Source organism: Prunus avium, chromosome 2 (genome assembly GCF_965620075.1).
Source record: "Prunus avium chromosome 2, drPruAviu1.hap1.1, whole genome shotgun sequence".
Taxonomy (NCBI): domain Eukaryota; kingdom Viridiplantae; phylum Streptophyta; class Magnoliopsida; order Rosales; family Rosaceae; genus Prunus; species Prunus avium.
Genome location: NC_142285.1, coordinates 39,321,206 through 39,336,888, shown reverse-complemented (window position 1 = coordinate 39,336,888; position 15,683 = coordinate 39,321,206). Strand labels below are relative to the sequence as shown.

The window sequence follows — 15,683 nt, the reverse complement described above, 5'->3', positions numbered from 1 at the left end:
CATTGGGAGGGATGGGGTAAAGATTTAAGTCTTAAATTTGCGTCTTGTTGTAATTAAAAACCAATAAATATAGGTCAAAGGTTCAATTCCAATCCAACAATAGGCTAAATAAGAGCACTTACTCTTGTGCCTGAAGTATTGTGTTTGATTCCCTTTTTGCCCCTCTTGGTTGAGTGAGGGCATATTTGTTAAAATTGTTCTCTTTGAAAATACCAAAAAGAAAAAAAATCACTAAAATTTCATAAAGTGATCAAGCTTATGATGCTTTAGTAATATGAGATGATTTTGTGCCAACAGAGTTTAGCCTAGTAGAAAGGGCATTTACTTACAACCAGTGGTCTCATGTTAGAATTCGATAGCACCTTGACAGTATTTGAAAAAAACCCATGCCCAATATCGCTTGTTTCAAAAAAAATATGAGATGATTTTGTGAAGGAATTGAAAAACAAGGACTGAGCTTCTAAAAAGCCTCTATTTGTTTTTTTATTTTTCTTTTTTGGTCAGTAAAAGCCTCTATTAGTTGCCCTCCAAAACTTGACATTTGCCAACGCAACTTTGGGCTTCGTCCAATTCAGCCAAGTCTCTTCTATTATATGCCCATGAACAAAATCAGCATGGGCTTTTTTAACAAAAAATGATGGGACCCATGCTGCAAATGCTGGGTAACTTTTTCTGACGTGGACATCACACGTGGCGCAAAGTTTGAGAACCTTCAAAGTGGGCTTTAAATATTGTGGGCCTAGTAGTGTAGAGAGCGCGAGAAACTTCAGAGCAGGCTTCAGTCTTTTGGCGGCAAAACTGGTTCGAGTAAAAACTGATCTGGGCTCGACGGCCCGACCCGGCCCACTCCTGGTACTGTGCTAGTCTCTTCTTCGTCTTTACCATAGTTGAACTTCAACTGTGGCAGAAGCTGAGAAAGAAAGGGCACCCAGAGACAAAGCACCGGGCCATACAGAAGAGAAATGCCTTTCATTTCACAAATTCAACGGCAGTCTGATTACAGGCTCTTCCCTTCTTCTACGCCCATCGTCATTGACAATGGCGCCTCCTATTTTCGCATCGGGTATTTGAGCAACAAAAAACCCTAATTCAACTTCTACGTGCATAAGTGTCTGGTCATTCTGCTAATTTCTTTGTTTTTTTTGGTCCAAATTTTCAGATGGGCGGGAGAAACTGAGCCTCGTGTTATCTTCCGCAACATTGTTCAGAGACCACGCCACAAAGCCACTGGTACACTCACTTTTGACAAGTTTCAAGAAGCGCATTCATGTGTAATTTTGTATAATTATTGAAGTTCGAATTTTTATTTTAAATTTTTGAATAAAAAATAAAAAATTCTGTACGCAGGTGAAACTGTGACCATAGTTGGAGACCATGATCCTACACTGTTGAAATACTTTGATTGCACACGCTCCGGACCTCGCTCAGCTTTTGACAGCAATGTTGTTTTCCAGTTTGAAATTATGGAATATGTAAGTTTACTGATGATCTATGGTCACCCAATTCTGATTTTTCTTGCCTACTGACTCGTTATATTCAAAGTTTATATCTTGATTACTGGCTCCACCTCTTCTGATTCACATTTAACCAGAAAAATAATTTTTTATATGTATTCTTGTTTTTTTGTTCAAAATAGATTACTTGTTTGTGTGTATATGTGTATGCTTGCAGTAATATGTGAATTTGTAGCCTCACTGATATTCTGTTGCATCTGTAGATTCTTGACTTTGGCTTTGATCGGTTGGGCGCAAATGGATCACAGGTATGATAAAAATTGGACAGTTTATTTATTCGTTTTGCTATACTTCCATTGTTAAGGATTTTTTTTTAACTGTTATCTTTTCACCATTTTTTTTTGTTCTACCATGATTATTTTCTATGTTGAGGCAAGTGCTTGTTTCCCATCACATGTTACACCATGCAGTCGTAACACTTTAGGTTCTTCATCTGCCTTAATGTTTTGTGTTCTGGTTCTCTAGTGATGTTGGTAACTTGGTAGAATCTACGATGTGCTTGTATTGTTGTTAGTCTTTGTGGGATTCCTTAAATGGATGAGTTATTAGGTTCACATTCAGACATCCGTGGCATTTCAAGACCATATGAAAATGGCATGATATAAGCAGACTAGTTCATGTTAGCCAATATTAGTTTGCATGAATGATATGCAATAGTGTGTTCATATTTTTTGCTTTTTAAAAAAAATATTGTGATAAACATATGAATAGTTATTTATTTTAAATGCTTTTTGTTTTTATTTTTAATGTAAGATTTCAGATCAGTCTATATATTCATAAGAACTTTTCCTTAACTTTGTGTTCATTTGAGGGCAGAACAGATTGATCATCCGATCCTGATTACTGAATGTGTATGCAACCCATTTCAGTCTCGTAGTAAAATGGCTGAACTTTTATTTGAGACATATGGAGTTCCATCGATAGGTATCAACACTCACTGCAAATTTTACCCCCCTTCAGACATGCTTCCACACTGGTCTTTGGTCCTGTGTATTTTTGGCTCCCTTATTATATATATTTCTTTCCTTATTTTTTTCCTTTTCATTTTCATACTTACAGCATATGGTGTTGATGCTGCATTCAGCTATAAGTATAATCAGCAGCAGGGGGTTTGTGATAAAGATGGTCTTGCTATCTGTCCTGGATTTACCACTACTCATGTTATTCCGGTATGCTTTCTTTCTGGGTCTTGGTATTTGTTTAACTTACGTTACGACTCATATGGTAAAAAAATATATCCAGGACTGAGGTGTGCATGTCAAGTTATGTGCGTTTTAGCATGCATTACTTCTCTGTGTGATTGTAGATATAATTATAAATCAGCTGTGTCATCATGATTCATTTTGGGATATGTAGTTTTGGTTTTATACAAACATATCTAAACTTATTGGCCTCAAGAAAATCTTCAGTATGGAATTCCAATCTATATGTTTCCATAATAGATAATAAATTGACAAGGATGATAACACAGGCGAGTCCTGCTCTCTTGATTGTTAGAGGTTGACCATGATTATTGTGTTTCATTCCCAGTTTATTGATGGCGAACCTATATATCAAGGAAGCTGCCGAACTAACATCGGTGGGTATCACATCACAGATTATATGAAGCAGCTTCTTTCACTTAAATACCCTCATCACATGTAAGTAGAATTTGGTTGGTTTCGCTCGCATCACTTGAATGGTGACCACTTGGGTAAGATTTCGGATTATGCGTATTTAATGCAACAGGGCTAGGTTTTCATGGGAGAAAGTCGAAGACCTGAAGATGGAGCACTGTTACATTGCCCCAGATTATGTGTCGGAAGCTCGGTTATTTCAGGTATTGAGGATTTCTTTTTTCAATCCATTCTCCTATCCAAATTTCGTGGATAACAGTTGATATTTTTTCTCACAGAAAGGGACCAAGGAAGCTGAAGATAAAACAAGGTTATGGCAGCTACCGTGGGTTCCACCACCTACTGAGGAGCCCCCTTCTGAAGAAGAGATTGCAAGAAAGGCAGCCATAAAAGAGAAACAAGGTCAACGATTGCGAGAAATGGCTGAGGCGAAGAGATCTTCTAGGATAAATGAACTAGAGAATGAATCACACGGTTTGGAATTTCTTCTACAGCAGCTTGAGCAGGTGGAAGAGCATGATATACCATCTTTCTTGTCAGCCACTGGCTATGTCTCCAAGCAGGAAGTAGAATCTGCCCTTGTGAAGGTGAGACAATCTTTACTGAAAGCAAAAGGTGAACCAAAGGCTGAACAAGCTGAGCTTGAGGAGAAGACAGATCCTGCAGGAGGCGAAAGGTTCCCTCTTTTAAATATCCCTGACAACATGCTTACCCCTGAGCAGGTATGCTTTTATGCCAAGTGTCTTTCACACTCCCCACCATTTTGAAGTTGTTGTCTATTGCACTTAAAAGATTTATATATTTAATCTGCACTCAATTCATTGCTCTGAACATTTATTTATGACTCAAAATACCTGAAGTCCTCTGAGTAGATACTTTTATGTATTGTTTTGATGTCTATGCATAACCTAACATCTGAAGATAGCATCAACCAGATGGCGTTAGTGCTTTTTCCTTATTTATCTTTAGGTTTTCCCTTCATTGATGTTAGTCTTTGTTACTGTTCTCTTGACAGCTCAAGGAGAAAAAGAGACAGTTGTTTCTCAAAACCACATCTGAAGGTCGGCAGCGAGCTAAACAGAAACGTTATGAAGAAGAATTAGAGCGGGGAAGGAGAAATCAACAAGATGAGCAAAAACGTTTGTATGTGCTGACATCATTATGCTTTTATTCTTGTTTCTTTAAATTCAATTTATTATGAGAAGGTTAAATACATGGGGTTGAAAATAAGGTTTTGTGAGGTTCAGTTGAGTTGGGATATTATGAAGAAGGGAGAGCAGGATAAAAGAAGGGAATAGAGCATTCTGCCTGAATTTGCAGGACACTTGAGTTTTAACAATGCTTATTCTTTTGAACACATGTTTAGTATGCTAGAGTCCCCTGATGATTTTAGAAGTTCTGGAATGTGTACCTTCTCCTTGTTAATTATGCTCTTCTCTCTCTCTCTTTGTTGTAGAGAAAACCCAGAGCTTTATTTAGAGCAGTTGCATGCTAAATATAAAGATCTTTCTGAGAAAGTTGAACAGCGAAAACGACTTAAGACAAATGGGGGACATACAAATGGAAATAGTTTTTCTGGAAGTGTTGGGCGTGGTGAGAGATTAAATGCTGCACAGAGGGAAAGGATGCGCCTTTTGACCACAGCAGCTTTTGATCGAGGCAAGGGTGAGGATACTTTTGGTGCGAGAGATGAAGATTGGCAACTATACAAACTCATGAGCAAAGATAACGATGATGATGATGAGGGACCAGATGAGCATGAAGCAGAGCTGGCGCGCCTCACTTCTAGGCTTCAGGTCTCTTTTCTTTGGTTCAATTAAGTGCTGGATGTGACTACTGTTGATCGTCATGATTTATTTTGGATAATTTTTCTTTGGCAGGAAGTAGACCCGACATTTGTTCCCAGAACGGATACCGCAAACCCTCAATCCGTTGAAGCACCACGGTTTCGTCCGCTCACCCAGGAAGACTTTCAAATCTTTTTTGGCGTTGAAAGGTTTCGATGCCCTGAAATTTTATTTAATCCCAATTGGATTGGGATAGATCAGGCAGGCTTAGATGAGATGGCTGGGGTGTCGATAAGGAGGCTGCCAACGAAGGGCCAAGAGCTGGAGGAGAGGCTAACCAGTTCAGTTTTTCTGACTGGTGGTAGTAGTCTGTTTCCTGGTATGAGTGAGCGCTTGGAGGCTGGAATCCGGATGATTAGGCCGTGTGGCTCACCCATAAGGATAGTCAAAGCATTGGATCCAATTCTAGATGCATGGCGTGGAGCTTCTGCTTACGCCGCCGCCTCCCATTTCCCAACACAAACTTTCACTAAGGAAGATTATTATGAGAAGGGTGAAGACTGTGTTCGCAGATACCAATTTCGATATTACACATTGTGATTGTTTTGGTCACCACCCTACTTATTATTATATGTGTATTATTAGATGGCACTGAAATCAGCTCTTTTTTCCGTTACACTTTGCCTTAATTTATCGCGTTATTAGTTGTTAAACGTAGATGCATATGACATGTTAATATTGGCAATCTAGGAAGTGAAGTTTAGAGAATCTCTATCGAGAGTGATTCTTGGCTCATTCAAACCATCTCCATCACCAACCCACAAAACGAACCCTCAAAAGAAAATATAAGAAAATATGGTAAAAAGTGCAGGGGGCAGCTCTCTCTGGCGTCTCTGGCTCAGCAGCGCCAGAGGCCAAAAATTAAAATCAATAAAATTCAAAGCAACGGGCTTGGTTCTGGTACCTAAACCAAACTGCCAGCTTTAGATCAGCTCGATCAATGGAAAATGACCGTTGGAGCACTATGTTTATGTACGTGCACATTGCACAGACAGCGTACAATATTACAATAACAAATATTTATTGAAAATAAAAAATAAAAGCAAAGCAAAGCCCAACACCAAGACCGCTCCTATAAACCCCACCAATATTCGACCGTTGCAAGTCTTCCTCCACACTGAACAACACAGAGAGAAAAAGAGAGGCCTTTCCTTCCATTTTTGGTTCTTGGCCTCCTCTATCTCCATTCAAACCTCATTACATTAACATTTCCTATATGATATCATCATATTCTTCTTCAGACCCAACAACCCAAATCTTCCAAGGAACCAAGAATCAGATCATCCAAGAAAACCCAGCAATGGATTCACCTCAAACAAGGAAACCGGGGCTCAACCTCCCAACTGGGATGTCCGAGACGTCGCTGCGCCTCGAGTCCTTTTCGGGTTCTTTTCGGGCGATATCGAACCTGTCTTCCCCCTCCAAGTCCTCGACTTGCAGCGACAGATTCATACCTTGCAGATCTTCCTCGAGGCTTCACACATTTGGGCTCAATGACAAGGCCTCGCCCGTCAAAGAAGGCGGCAACGAGGCCTATGCCAGGTTGTTGAAATCTGAGCTTTTCGGGTCTGATTTTGGGTCTTTTTCTCCTGCAGGTGGTGGTGGTGGTGTACCGTCGCCTCTGAGTCCCAGCAAGAACATGTTGCGGTTCAAGACTGATCACTCGGCACCCAACTCGCCTTATTCGCCGTCCATTCTGAGAAATGATAGTGGGTTTTCTAATGAGTCTTTAACGCCTCCTAAGCCTCCTCGCAAGGTCCCCAAGACACCCCATAAGGTAACTAAACCCCTGTTCTTCCCCCGTTTGTTCAATAAACTAGCTGAATTAGATGAATGTGAGGCTATAATCTTAAGCCCTTCTGTCAGTTAATTGTAATGCAGTACCAAGTGGATCTGATTAGAGGAAATGATTGATCATTGAAGGCTATGTTACTTTACTAGTTCATATGGGAAATGCAATGGTTGATCTTGAAATGCTCTAAATGGTTTGCAGGTTCTGGATGCCCCATCACTTCAAGATGACTTTTACTTGAACCTTGTGGACTGGTCCTCGCAAAATGTCCTTGCAGTTGGACTGGGCACCTGCGTTTATCTGTGGAGTGCATCAAACAGCAAGGTAAGTAATGAGTTTGATCGAGCTGATCTAATGAGAAAGTTGTCTCTATCAAAGTGTCCTTTATCTAAATAGGTTTGTAAAATTTGGGATTGAAGTTTGTCATACATTGTCTTTCTCAGGTGACAAAACTGTGTGACTTGGGGCCCAATGACGGGGTATGCTCTGTCCAATGGACAAAGGAGGGTTCATATTTATCAATTGGCACAAATCTTGGTCGAGTTCAGGTAGCTATTTGTTTGACTTGATAGTATTTTTGTTCTCATGAAGAAAGAGTTTGAGATGACCATTAATTGTGGCGTTTGTTATTAGGTTTGGGATGGGACTCAGTGCAAGAGGGTCCGAACAATGGGCGGGCATCAAACAAGGACTGGTGTCTTGGCATGGAACTCACGCATATTAGCTTCAGGAAGCCGGGACCGGAACATACTTCAACACGATCTTCGGGTCTCAAATGATTGCATCAGCAAGCTTGTTGGCCACAAGTCTGAGGTGAAGACTTTAAGACTTCTAAAAATTAAGCAGTTCTTGGTCAAACACAAGTAATACTTAGTAAAAATTTCAATTCCTCAGGTATGCGGGCTGAAATGGTCCAATGATGACAGGGAACTTGCATCTGGTGGCAATGATAACCAGGTATATGTGACTAAGTTGTTCATTCTTTTTTCCTCTTCTCTTGCTTTCTTCTGCGTTTAACTGGGCCAATAGCTAACTTAGTGGCTTGTTTGTGACCAGCTCTTGGTCTGGAACCAGCACTCTCAGCAACCAGCTTTGAGACTGACAGAGCACACAGCTGCAGTCAAGGCCATTGCTTGGTCACCACACCAGAGTGGCCTTCTTGTATCCGGAGGTGGAACTGCTGACAGATGTATTCGCTTCTGGAACACGACAAATGGCCACCAATTGAACAGTATTGATACCGGAAGCCAGGTCTGCAATCTTGCATGGAGTAAGAATGTGAATGAGATAGTCAGCACTCATGGATATTCCCAGAATCAAATCATGGTGTGGAAGTATCCATCCATGGGAAAGGTTAGCTTTTTAGTAAATGTCCTTTCAAGTCGAACCGTAAGTGGATTGTGTCTAGTTATAAGATTTCTATTTAATTGCTTTTGGAATGCACTCTTATAGGTTGCCACTCTAACTGGCCATAGCATGCGAGTTCTTTACCTTGCAATGTCACCAGATGGTCAGGTATTGCGTCATTTTCTAAAGCTTGAAGATTTGCTCCATTCCTGTACACACACAAATTCTTGTTTGTTTACGCCGAAATTTCTGTTCTAACAAGTAGAAATGAAATTGCTTTTACTGCAGACAATAGTAACTGGTGCTGGAGATGAGACCCTACGATTCTGGAATGTCTTCCCTTCTGTGAAGACACATGTAAGCATCAATATCAAGATCCATTCCTTATACTGATCAAAGTTTAAGCTGCCCATCAATTATCTTCTCTCCAACTATAATGACTACATCGCTGATCCTTTCTTTTTTTGTTTGGTATTTCAGACACCAGTCAAAGATACAGGCCTTTGGTCACTAGGAAGAACTCAGATTCGATGACTCTGTTACACATATGAAGATACTTCTCTGATCTTATTTTGTAAATGGAGATACTGTAATTTATAAGAAGATACTTCCCTGATCCTATTTTGTAAATGGAGATACTGTGAGAGGCAGATAAATTTCTTTCATTTTTTAATTCTTTTTACTCGACACTGAAGTCTTGGATTTTGTCTCTGGTCTAATATGTAAAACATAAAGGTTAAGAAATTCAATGAAACATTTCATCAGTTGTTCCTTTCCACTTTTCCTTTTTCGCATCCCAATTTTAGCCCAAGCACATGGAAAACGTGTATGCCATCACAACTTGGTTCGTGAAAATGGAAGTGAAAATCATATAAAGCCTACATTTAGTAACTTTCAATGGCAATCTCTCATAAGTAACATTTCAGTGAGATAAATTGTTGGTCCAATTGAGAACACAGTCTTGCATTTGAAGAGTTTGTTAGTCTCGCCTACAATGTTCACAAATGTTTGTTTCAGGAGAGAGAGAGAAGTCTTTGCAAAATAATACAGAAGATGAACATAAAACCTTCATATTCAAAGGGTAAAATCTTTTTAGCAGAACCTTTACAAGGAAATCTAAAGCTAAGCAGTTCAGAACAAACACAACTAAAAGCTAGCCAGCGGGTACAGTTATGGGAGCTACATTAATTTGGCTTCAATACTCACTGTTGCCACTTCTAAATTCGGGATACATTGTTGATTCTATATCTTTGCCTGTGACTGCAGACCTTGACATATCACATAAATCTCTCTTGATGACGGTCTTGTAGCTTTAGGCCTCAACAATGATGCCTTTCTAAACAGTGGTTTGCAAATCCGGCTGAATTCTACAAGACAAACAGCCAGAAGACAGTAAAAAAAGTATCCAAACAGAGCTTTAATGAAGCAAGTACCACTTATGTTACCCAAAAAGGGGGAAAAAGAAAGGATTTATAAAAAGAACCTTGCACATCCTCGCTCTCTAAAAGCTTTATCACGAGATGGCCTCCTCTTCGCAATACACCATTAACATCTGAACTTGTAATTGCCCCACCTTTACTTTCCTCTATTTGAATTTCATTTTTGGGATGAGCTAAGGCAGCTCCACCAACAGCCAAATCCAGTGCTTGTGTGCCTAACTCGAGCGATAAAGCTGCATCTTTACTTGTGATCCCAGAAACGAGGGGACACATATCTGAGAGTATCACAGAAAACCCTTTCTGCTGCACAAAGACAATGGGAAAACCATAAATCTTTTTACTCCTACATCATGCTTGCCTTGACAAAAACTAGGGTTGGTTTTTATAAGTTGGAAATTCATGGAAAGATTTTCAATCTTAAAATTATGCAAGGAACCAAGAAATGATCTGTTTCACACATTCAAACATCCTGAAACAGGGTTAGAGGAGAACAAAATCTTAAATTAAAAGAACAGCAAGACGAGTTTTTGTGAAGATTTGAATTGTACCCACAAGCGAAAGACATGAATTAGCACAAGCATTTTCAACCCTTGAAACATAACTGTTAACATAAACTTTAAGAAGCCTATACTGCAATACCTGTGGAGAGAGTTCCCTGACTTGGGCTTTGGGGAGTTTCATCACGTCAGCACAAACAGTTTGAACCCTCGAATCACAGTGAGCAGCTGGAACCTTCACCTTCTGTTCTGCACATTCCACATTTCACAACCTAGTTATTTTATCTAAAGTATTGAACAAACAAATCAAGTACGGAAATTTAACTAAAAAGTGAACAAAAAATGAGACCTTGAGATCAATCCCAACAACAAGACCACCACTTTTTACAGGACCCAAGCTCTGGCAAGCCACCTGCCAAAATTACAAAACCCAGAAATTCCATGATACTATGCCTGCAAATATGTATGTGGAATTAAAGTTCGGATTTTGAAATGAAAAAGGGACCTGAAGCCAAGCACCAGGAGCACAACCAAGGTCCAGAACAGAGGAGCCAGGTGTTATGAGCTTGTACTGCTTCTGTATCTGAAGTAGCTGATTAAAAAATGGGTGGATCAGTAGCAATTGAAGCCAGCTATTTTTGGGTAAATACGTAAATCAATCAATACCTTGAAGGCGGAGCGAGCCACATAACCCAGGCGTTGAGCTTCTCTGTAGAAGAAATCTGGTTTTCCTGCCCCACTCATCTTACCCCTCCTCTCTCTTCTGCTTTGTCTTCTCAAAAAACGTTATAAAACCCTAAACCCCAACATCATCGGAGATAATAAAAAAATTAATTTTTTCTTCGGAAACCAAGTTTTGGTGGTAAAAGTCGGTAGCTTTTTGTTTGATATTAGAATTGTGAAATAATATTAAGGTGTTTGTTTTTGTCCCACATCGACCGAATGAGAAAGGGTGAGTTGCCTGGGAATGTATAAAACAGGAACGAGACCCGCTTAACAAAGCATCTTTGCGCTTGGGGCAATGACGCAGCTTATGAGGTTCTAACCGAGGCGCGTCTATTGCTGGTTGAAAACTATTTCCAAACCCCCTCTTAGGCCTGGGTTCAGCCCTGTGCCTTCGAGAATTTCTGGAAGGGCTCCCTTCGGGGTAAAGCCCTACAATGCTAAGTTCTAAATATTTTTTCTCAATTTGGCAATATATTTAATTAATTTTACATAAGAGGTATTAAATTAATCCATTACCTTAATTAACAAGAACAAATTATGTACATCAAAAGACAATCTAAGAACAACTAACAAGCAGCCCTCCAAGAAGAAAGAGCATAGGCAATGCGCCCTTTCCATCCAAGCAGCAGCCACTGGCTGTCTTCATCAATTACAAAATCTTTATGGTAGCATGATTGCAGCCTGTCCTTAGCTATCTTCACAATCTCCTGATTCAAAGGAAGTTGTGTAAACCCAGCCCTGAGATTCCTCACCTGCCACTGCTTGTATGTCTCTGGTCTCTCGATCCTCTCTGAACCCTCGCACGCAATGACATTCATTGCCTGCCGACCAAATATCTCCCTCTCAATAAGCATCCTCTCCGGAGCATCATGGGGTACATTTGTCTCAAGCATATCGAACATTGTAGAAAAGTGGAAGAGAGCCTCCCGGAACCTTGTGAGAAAGAACGGTGCACTGTAGGATCCGTTAACAATCGCCAGCGTGAACACATCTGGATTGATCTTCCTGATCAGTTTTAAAACCATATCTTTCGGACTTTCGACCATCACAGTCTCATCAAGTAGTCTTCTTAATCTGTGTACAGAATTTACAACAAGCACCTCATCACGATCAATTTTGAGATCCTCAATTTGAATGGTGTCCCACGTTTGTGCTATTGCATTGAATTCAAATGGAACTTTATAAGTTTCTGCATAGTTTGCTAAGCGCAGTCCAGTCTCCTCAACCATTTCTCCAGGTCGGAAACCTGGTCGTGGAAGATCAATCCCAGTAATCCGAAGCTTGGGAGGTCCACCGGGCCTAGAAGAGAGATTTTGTATGAGGCTAGGCCATTGAAAACCATAATGGATACCAAAATCAATTATGTGGAGCCTTGTTGCTTTCTCAGCTACATTCATTATTGTCTTATTTGAGAAGAAATTTGATAGCTTCTTAAATGGACATGCGTCAAGATAAAGATGGTAAGCCTTCAAGAAATCTGCAGCTGATGCTCGCTTGGTTATAAGGTCTCTGCAAATCTGAGTACCATATCCAGCCATGCGTGCCTCAAGACCATCAGCAAAATAGTGAGCTAGTCTCTGCATCGCATCTCCCATAGGAGAAGAATGTTGTCTAATCTGCCTAAGTAACTCATTGCCAGTCCTCTCATCATTAGCTGCAACAGCTTGTGCACAAAGCGTTAGAAGAGTTCTCAAATCCACCACATCCTTTTTACCTCCCTGCCTCTTTCCGCGGGCTTTTCCACCACTTGACCCCTTTGACTGACCATTCTGTTGTACACTCTTGATTGTTCGATTCTGCAAAGTTTCACCAAGAGCAGATTCTCCTTTTCCACAGTTTAGCAAAAGTCTGTCAAACATTTCCGAACTCACTGTTGATTCAGTGTAAACTGCTGATTGCTTGTTACTCTTCCCGCCTTCTAAACTGACATCCTCATGATAAGGATTCTTCTTTCCCCTTGACCCATCAGAAGGGTACTTATTCTTCTTATCTACCTTAACTACCATACCTATAGCCTCTGCCTTGCCCTCTTTAAGTGACAACGTGTTACTTTCAAAATCAACATTCAGACTATTAGCATTTGGAAGAAACCTACTCGCCTCTTCAAAGCCTCTTTTAAATTGCATAACCAACTCAGTATCATTAGAAAATTCAGGATCTCTAACAATGCTCACCAGGGAATCCGCAAACCCATCTACAACATTACCAGTTTCATTTGATGGGGCATGGAATGGTAGAGAAGTAGACTGAGAAGCAACATGCAAGGACTTATATTCGAGCAAATCACAATCCCTAATGCTTCTGGTACTGCCAGAGGTAGTACTGTTATAACTGCAATGCAACGGATGACTTTCATGGTTGTGATCAGCATAATGAATCAGGTCACAAGGAGGAGAAGAAGAATTCTCTTGAAGAAGCTCATAATATGATTGCTCTGCAGCGTGAAGTGCTGCAGATTCCTGATACATTTCAGTTTTTTCTTCCATATCTTCTTCCATAAGCATTTGGCTAATGTACTCGAGAACTATATCACTAAAATCAGATTCCTCGGGTGAATCTTCATCCGGGTACATGCTCAAAGCCGGGGCCAAATTACTAGAAATTGGACCGGGAGGCACAAGGAGGGTACTTGCACAGTTTTGATCAAGAAATTAACTACTGTTCCTGATTCCAGTATCTAGATTCTGATTGATAAGGCTGAAAGAGTTTCATTCCTCAATTCCAACAACTCATTACTAGAACCATAAAATCCACTCAAAGATTGGTCCATGATCATTGAGATTCACAACACTAAAGACCCAAAAGCTCCAATATGCTTCAATTTTGTCTATATCTCAGCTTTTTCCAGACTAACACATTTAGAGTATCAGATTTCTGCATGCATCAAGACCCAGAAAAATTAAACCTACAAGATATGTATAAATACATCTTTTTGATTCATTACATGATATGATACTGTGTAATAAAAATGATTTCTTTAGGACCTAAACAGCATGAGAAGCATAACAAGACATAAGCAAATGAACAGGTAAAATTATCAAAACCCACAATTGTTACAGTTTGAGCCACAGTTTCTATTGAGAAAAGGTTGAACTTTTCTTGAAAAAAAAAATACAAATAAAAAGGAAGAGAAAGCGCCATAGTTCATTCATTTGTTGTAGCACAATGATCTAAGCATTCAAAGAAGCTGATAGATAAAGAATAAGTACCTGAAATTAGGCCCTTGTGAGAGAACTAGAAAACTAGAGAGAGGGAGAGCAACCGGTGATTGAAGCTGATGAAGATTCGAGTTTGTGCCTTTTATTTTTAAGTTTATAGTGGGGAAGGACAATCTCTGCCGTCAAATGTGATTATTTATCTATCAATTTAGGACACTTTTAAAAAAAAAATCCAAGTACAATGACAATATGAATCATTCAAAACAAGAAAAGAGTGAAAGTTGGCAGTTCGATTATTGGTCGACTTTCAATTTTGTAGTTTTCAATCTTAATCTAAAATAGTTATCTCGCAAATGCGAATAAAGTGAATTTATCACAATAGGGTGTTCTGCCTCCTAGGTTTTTAACCTTAATCTTAATCTAATACTTCCATAAGTTGCCATGCTTTCTATAACGACAAGGGTGTTCTGCTGCCTCTTAGGTTTTTGACCTTAAACTTCGACCACTCGTTGTCATAAAATCAATGTCATGGTCTCATGGTCCCTCCACGCATAGAGGCCTCTAGATGTTCATGAAAATTAAAGCTATCCCCTTAAAACATTAGTCCTACTAATTTCTTATTAATATTTGGAACCCTAAACTCTTTTTTCCTTTTTTTGTGTGATACAACGATAGGCTACTCTAAGGGAAGGGGGCTCAAGCACCAATGCGCACACATGGGTTTTCGACCGGAGGTGCCATGGGGGGAAGGGGGAAGTCACCACCACTGTGGAAGAACTCATTGGCTGGAACCCTAAATTCTTGGCTCTTGAGATTACAATTTACAATTGGCCATGCCCCATTGCCATTATTCATATTATGTTGGACCAAAAGGCCCAAAAGCAAGGAAGCCCTAGACCTTGAATGAGGAGATCAAATTCTCAGAAGCCCCTTTATGGAAAGTTGTTTCATGAATGGCTAGGGTTCAACTATTGATTTGGGCCTTGTTGTTCAACATTTGAGGTTCTGGGTTAACTTTTAGACATGTGCTTTCTTGTGATAATTGCTAACCAGTACAGCATACGTAGGTAAGGGGCAAAAAGAGGTTGAGTAGTAAATGACTCAATAATGTAGAGATTTGGAGTAAATGCTCCCTCTTGAAATATTTTGAGTTCGAATTCTAGTATTCGTATAATGTGTGTGAGTTTAGTATGTTATCACCCCTCTCAATAAGAAATGTCCTTTAAAAAATAAAAATAAAGGTTGAGAAGTAGACTACAAATTTGACAGATAACCCAACTGGATAGATAGAATTCTTTGTTCATTTAAGCATGTGCTTGGGCACGTGCCAAATGTGCTAGTATGTCAGATATTAACTAATAGAGCCACCCGCATAAATTTTATATAAAAAAACTAATAGCCACCAATTTAGTTGACAATTTGTACAAAAATATCATATAATTATACTTTAATACTCAGTCCAACAGAAAGGTGTTAATTATACGCAACCCCAATGATGCAGCCATCTTTGAAACAAAGACCTTTGATGGACTTCCTCTGCAAGTTACCAGCATAACATGACCGGCTCAAAATTGGAGCTGATTGAGAACTTAACAGTAGGGCAATTGGGAAACAAGTGAACCATTATGAATAAATATGGATAAATTGAGAAAAATTTATGTGCCAAGCATCATATCTAGATCCTGGTTATGGCACTGGAACTCAAAGAACATTGACAGAAGCAGCAAGAAAAAATTAAGCCGCAGAA

At 39.7% G+C, this 15,683-nt stretch overlaps 4 protein-coding genes, 1 non-coding gene and 1 pseudogene across 8 annotated transcripts; 3 read left to right on the top strand and 3 right to left on the bottom strand.

The window, feature by feature from the left end:
* The first annotated feature begins 895 nt into the window (after positions 1 to 895).
* ARP5 (actin-related protein 5) lies at positions 896 to 5,630 on the top strand. Of its 2 annotated transcripts, XM_021958171.2 has the most exons (12): positions 896 to 1,063; positions 1,160 to 1,230; positions 1,348 to 1,472; positions 1,718 to 1,762; positions 2,336 to 2,438; positions 2,574 to 2,683; positions 3,045 to 3,154; positions 3,243 to 3,333; positions 3,409 to 3,852; positions 4,146 to 4,273; positions 4,587 to 4,926; positions 5,011 to 5,630. In XM_021958171.2, the coding sequence occupies exons 1-12, from the start codon at positions 963 to 965 to the stop codon at positions 5,515 to 5,517; spliced, it is 2,175 nt and encodes a 724-aa protein (XP_021813863.1). In that variant the 5' UTR covers positions 896 to 962; the 3' UTR covers positions 5,518 to 5,630. The 2 variants fall into 2 exon arrangements, with proteins under 2 accessions (XP_021813863.1, XP_021813865.1); XM_021958173.2 differs by lacking the exons at positions 896 to 1,063; positions 1,160 to 1,230 and having other exon boundaries at positions 1,381 to 1,472; positions 2,331 to 2,438.
* Positions 5,631 to 6,025: 395 nt separating this feature from the next.
* On the top strand, positions 6,026 to 8,888 carry FZR3 (FIZZY-related 3). Its single transcript, XM_021957985.2, has 9 exons — positions 6,026 to 6,754; positions 6,971 to 7,093; positions 7,213 to 7,317; positions 7,403 to 7,582; positions 7,664 to 7,726; positions 7,826 to 8,122; positions 8,222 to 8,284; positions 8,405 to 8,473; positions 8,597 to 8,888. Exons 1-9 carry the CDS (start codon positions 6,194 to 6,196, stop codon positions 8,648 to 8,650), a joined length of 1,515 nt encoding a protein of 504 aa, XP_021813677.1. The 5' UTR covers positions 6,026 to 6,193; the 3' UTR covers positions 8,651 to 8,888.
* Positions 8,889 to 9,170: 282 nt separating this feature from the next.
* On the bottom strand, positions 9,171 to 10,950 carry LOC110756731 (FtsJ-like methyltransferase family protein). 2 transcript variants are annotated; one of them, XM_021958197.2, is made up of 6 exons: positions 10,719 to 10,950; positions 10,558 to 10,644; positions 10,402 to 10,464; positions 10,195 to 10,296; positions 9,600 to 9,858; positions 9,171 to 9,483 (listed from the first exon to the last, which is right to left on the bottom strand). In XM_021958197.2, exons 1-6 carry the CDS (start codon positions 10,794 to 10,796, stop codon positions 9,359 to 9,361), a joined length of 714 nt encoding a protein of 237 aa, XP_021813889.1. In that variant the 5' UTR covers positions 10,797 to 10,950; the 3' UTR covers positions 9,171 to 9,358. The 2 variants fall into 2 exon arrangements, with proteins under 2 accessions (XP_021813889.1, XP_021813890.1); XM_021958198.2 differs by having other exon boundaries at positions 9,600 to 9,855.
* Positions 10,951 to 11,055: 105 nt separating this feature from the next.
* Positions 11,056 to 11,207, top strand: LOC148297020 (U4 spliceosomal RNA). The gene has a single exon (XR_015834261.1). It is a non-coding gene; the product is annotated as a U4 spliceosomal RNA (small nuclear RNA).
* Positions 11,109 to 11,226, bottom strand: LOC110756548 (syntaxin KNOLLE-like protein; the record flags this gene model as incomplete). The annotated part of the gene is given in 2 exon segments (XM_021957992.2): positions 11,109 to 11,166; positions 11,168 to 11,226. Coding segments are annotated over 2 exon segments (117 nt in total), but the record flags the coding sequence as incomplete, so codon positions are not given.
* Positions 11,227 to 11,275: 49 nt separating this feature from the next.
* On the bottom strand, positions 11,276 to 14,364 carry LOC110756730 (scarecrow-like protein 14 pseudogene; annotated as a pseudogene). The gene is made up of 2 exons (XR_015833934.1): positions 13,988 to 14,364; positions 11,276 to 13,652 (listed from the first exon to the last, which is right to left on the bottom strand). The product of XR_015833934.1 is annotated as a scarecrow-like protein 14 pseudogene (transcript).
* Positions 14,365 to 15,683: the final 1,319 nt, after the last annotated feature.

Bases quoted from the DNA above. Each gene is read 5' to 3' on its own strand.
- ARP5 (XM_021958171.2), top strand. From the start codon at position 963: ATGCCTTTCATTTCACAAATTCAACGGCAGTCTGATTACAGGCTCTTC. The intron at 1,763-2,335 runs GTATGATAAAAA...AGGGCAGAACAG, and splicing joins TGGGCGCAAATGGATCACAG to ATTGATCATCCGATCCTGAT. The intron at 2,439-2,573 runs GTATCAACACTC...TCATACTTACAG, and splicing joins ATATGGAGTTCCATCGATAG to CATATGGTGTTGATGCTGCA.
- FZR3 (XM_021957985.2), top strand. From the start codon at position 6,194: ATGATATCATCATATTCTTCTTCAGACCCAACAACCCAAATCTTCCAA. The intron at 7,318-7,402 runs GTAGCTATTTGT...GTTTGTTATTAG, and splicing joins CAAATCTTGGTCGAGTTCAG to GTTTGGGATGGGACTCAGTG. The intron at 8,285-8,404 runs GTATTGCGTCAT...CTTTTACTGCAG, and splicing joins CAATGTCACCAGATGGTCAG to ACAATAGTAACTGGTGCTGG.
- LOC110756731 (XM_021958197.2), bottom strand. From the start codon at position 10,796: ATGAGTGGGGCAGGAAAACCAGATTTCTTCTACAGAGAAGCTCAACGC. The intron at 10,465-10,557 runs GTCCCTTTTTCA...TAATTTTGGCAG, and splicing joins CTCCTGGTGCTTGGCTTCAG to GTGGCTTGCCAGAGCTTGGG. The intron at 9,859-10,194 runs GTATTGCAGTAT...GTCTTTGTGCAG, and splicing joins TCAGGGAACTCTCTCCACAG to CAGAAAGGGTTTTCTGTGAT.